This window comes from Babylonia areolata, chromosome 34 (assembly GCF_041734735.1).
Source record: "Babylonia areolata isolate BAREFJ2019XMU chromosome 34, ASM4173473v1, whole genome shotgun sequence".
Taxonomy (NCBI): Eukaryota; Metazoa; Mollusca; class Gastropoda; order Neogastropoda; family Buccinidae; genus Babylonia; species Babylonia areolata.
In genome coordinates, this window is record NC_134909.1 from 22512505 (window position 1) to 22515023 (window position 2519).

The 2519-nt window shown below is 41.8% G+C and overlaps 1 protein-coding gene across 1 annotated transcript in view; it reads left to right on the top strand.

Annotated features, from left to right (window-relative positions):
• Nucleotides 1–308, top strand: part of LOC143277591 (arylsulfatase I-like) — a 6720-nt gene extending 6412 nt beyond the window's left edge. Inside the window, exon 4 of the mRNA XM_076582468.1 lies at nucleotides 4–308. Within this exon, the coding sequence (XP_076438583.1) occupies nucleotides 4–308 (305 nt within the window). The remainder of the gene's footprint in view (nucleotides 1–3) is intronic.
• The last annotated feature ends 2211 nt before the right edge of the window (nucleotides 309–2519 follow it).

Consider the following 2519-nt stretch of genomic DNA (forward strand, 5'->3'; position numbering starts at 1 on the left):
CAGACGGCTGGTACAACCCGGCACGCGGGGGAAGCTACCAAGCGGCCCCCTCCAGGACCTACCCGGAGTTCCTGCTCTTCGACCTGGAGAAGGATCCCGAGGAGAGGAGGAACCTGCTGGACGAAGACCAACAGCTCCACCTGAGCGAGGAGCAGAGGGCGGAGGTCAAGGACGCCTTCAAGGTGACCCGCAGGAGGCTGGAGCAGTGGAAGCGGAGGGTGCCCCCGCCCATGGTGGCGACGGTGTGTAAAGGGGCCATACACCACCCTGCCTGGCTGACCGGCTGGTGCCAGGAGCCAGCGTTCTGATTGGTCAGCAGGACCTGGTGGAAGGGGCCTGGGGGTGGGGATCTCTGCTTCGACCCTTTGTCAATTTGACCATTTGACCCCATTGTCTCTTTGGCCCCATTGTCCCTTTGACCCGAGTGTCCCTTTGATGCTTTGTCTTTTTGACACTTTGACCCTTTTATCTTTTGTCCCTTTGACCCCATTGTGACCCTTTGACCCCATTGTGTCCCTTTGACCCCATTGTCTTTTTGTCCCTTTGACCCTTTGTCCTTTTGTCTGACCCTTTGATCTTTTGTCCCTTTGACCTTTTGACCCCTTGTCCGTTTGACCCTTTGTCCCCTGTTGGGCCACAGATGACTGACTGAAGGTCGTGGGTGATAACACCGTGCCGCTGATATCAAGAAGACAGAAACAAACTGAAACTTCAAACAGCAATGCATATATAAACAAATATACGAATAAATAAATGAATTAATTAACAATAAATATAACAATTAATCAGTTGATAAGTAAATAAATGCATAATAGATGAAAATAGGAAAGTACAGACAGACAGATAGATAGATAAAAAATTTTAAAAAATCAAATGACATGTAAATGATTGGCTAATAATGGATAAATGAATGAATAGACGAAGCATTTGCTTAATCAATCAATTACTTGATTGACTACTCTGTTATTTTGTAACCTTCGCCATTCCAAAATGCACTATCAGTTACGCCCCCTAACGTTGATTTCTTGGAGGGAGGTTGGAACTTCTTTAAAATTGCTGGGGACTTTTTGTTGTTGTTTTTTGTTTTTGTTTTCAAGCCACTTAAAAATATATCAATAGTCATTCTGTTTTGATATTACAGAAGAAAATGCATACACCTTACTATCAATCCAGACAGAGCGATCGTTTTTCCAGGTTTCGAATCAGTCTGAAAAAAAAAAAATCACGTGCTGGACTGAGGTGGATGAAATAAAATCCACAACTGATTAGCTGTGTGCTGAAAGGAAGGGAACGGACAGGAAGTGACGTAGGCACCGGAACACCGAAACGAAACAGTGTTGTTGCTGTCTAAAGAATATATATATATATATATATATATATATATAGAGAGAGAGAGAGAGAGAGAGAGAGAGAGAGGTTTCATACTTTTAGGATATTCTCTACCCTCATGATAAACATCTAGCTGAAAGTACCTTTGCTTTAACGAATCTACAAGGTAGTAATGATCTTTACATTTCTCCTTCTCCTTCTTTCTTCTTTCTGTCTATCAGTCTGTCTTGATTACATTCAAACGAAGAAATCACATGAAGAGAACAAAAAAAGATACCAAATAAACGTGTGCGATCAAAGGAAGTGATCGATTTATTGGAGTGTGTACACGTGTATGCGCGCATCTGTTTGTGTTTACGAAGGAGAGAGAGAGAGAGTGTCTGTGTAAGATAAATAGAGAATCATATATATATATATATATATATATATATATATATATATATATATATATATATATGTATAAGCTTTACAAATAAACCACAAAAAAAAAGTAAATCATCCTCCTTTTAATGACCGCACATCGGACAAGGGGAGAGTAACGATGGCTCAGTTTGAAATCATTTTTATAAGCAATTAAGCCAAGAGAGAGAGAGAGAACATATGTATGTGTGTTGATGTGTGTGTGTGCGTGTGTTTCCTCTGTGTGTGTGTGTGTGTTTGTGTGTGTGTGTGTTGGTGTAGGTGTGTGTGTGTGTGTGTGTGTTGGCGTTGGGTTACGCTGCTGGTCAGGCATCTGCTTGGCAGATGTGGTGTAGCGTATATGGTTTTGTCCGAACGCAGTGACGCCTCCTTGAGCTACTGAAACTGAAACTGGTGTAGGTGTGAGAGAGAGAGAGAGGGAGAGAGAGAGAGAGAGAGAGGCGGGTAGACAAATGAAACAAAATAAAGATATACCTTATTTCTACGCTGGGGATTGTTCACACCCTTTCAAAACAATTATTCACTGCTCTGACAATATCCCGGAATAATTGTTCCCAGAAAACTAACATTCTGCAGTCACTATCTGAACCAACACATTTTTTTTCTTTTCAATCTTTCATGAAGCTTAACACTCAAGCTGCCTCTTCTAACCTTTCCAAGCTGTCTGCATCTTGTTTGAGATTTTGTTGTTGTTTTGTTTTGTTTTTCTTGTTAACTCACTCAGTACGGCCAGTCCTCTCTTCTCCTCTACACAGACCCCTCGGATGTCC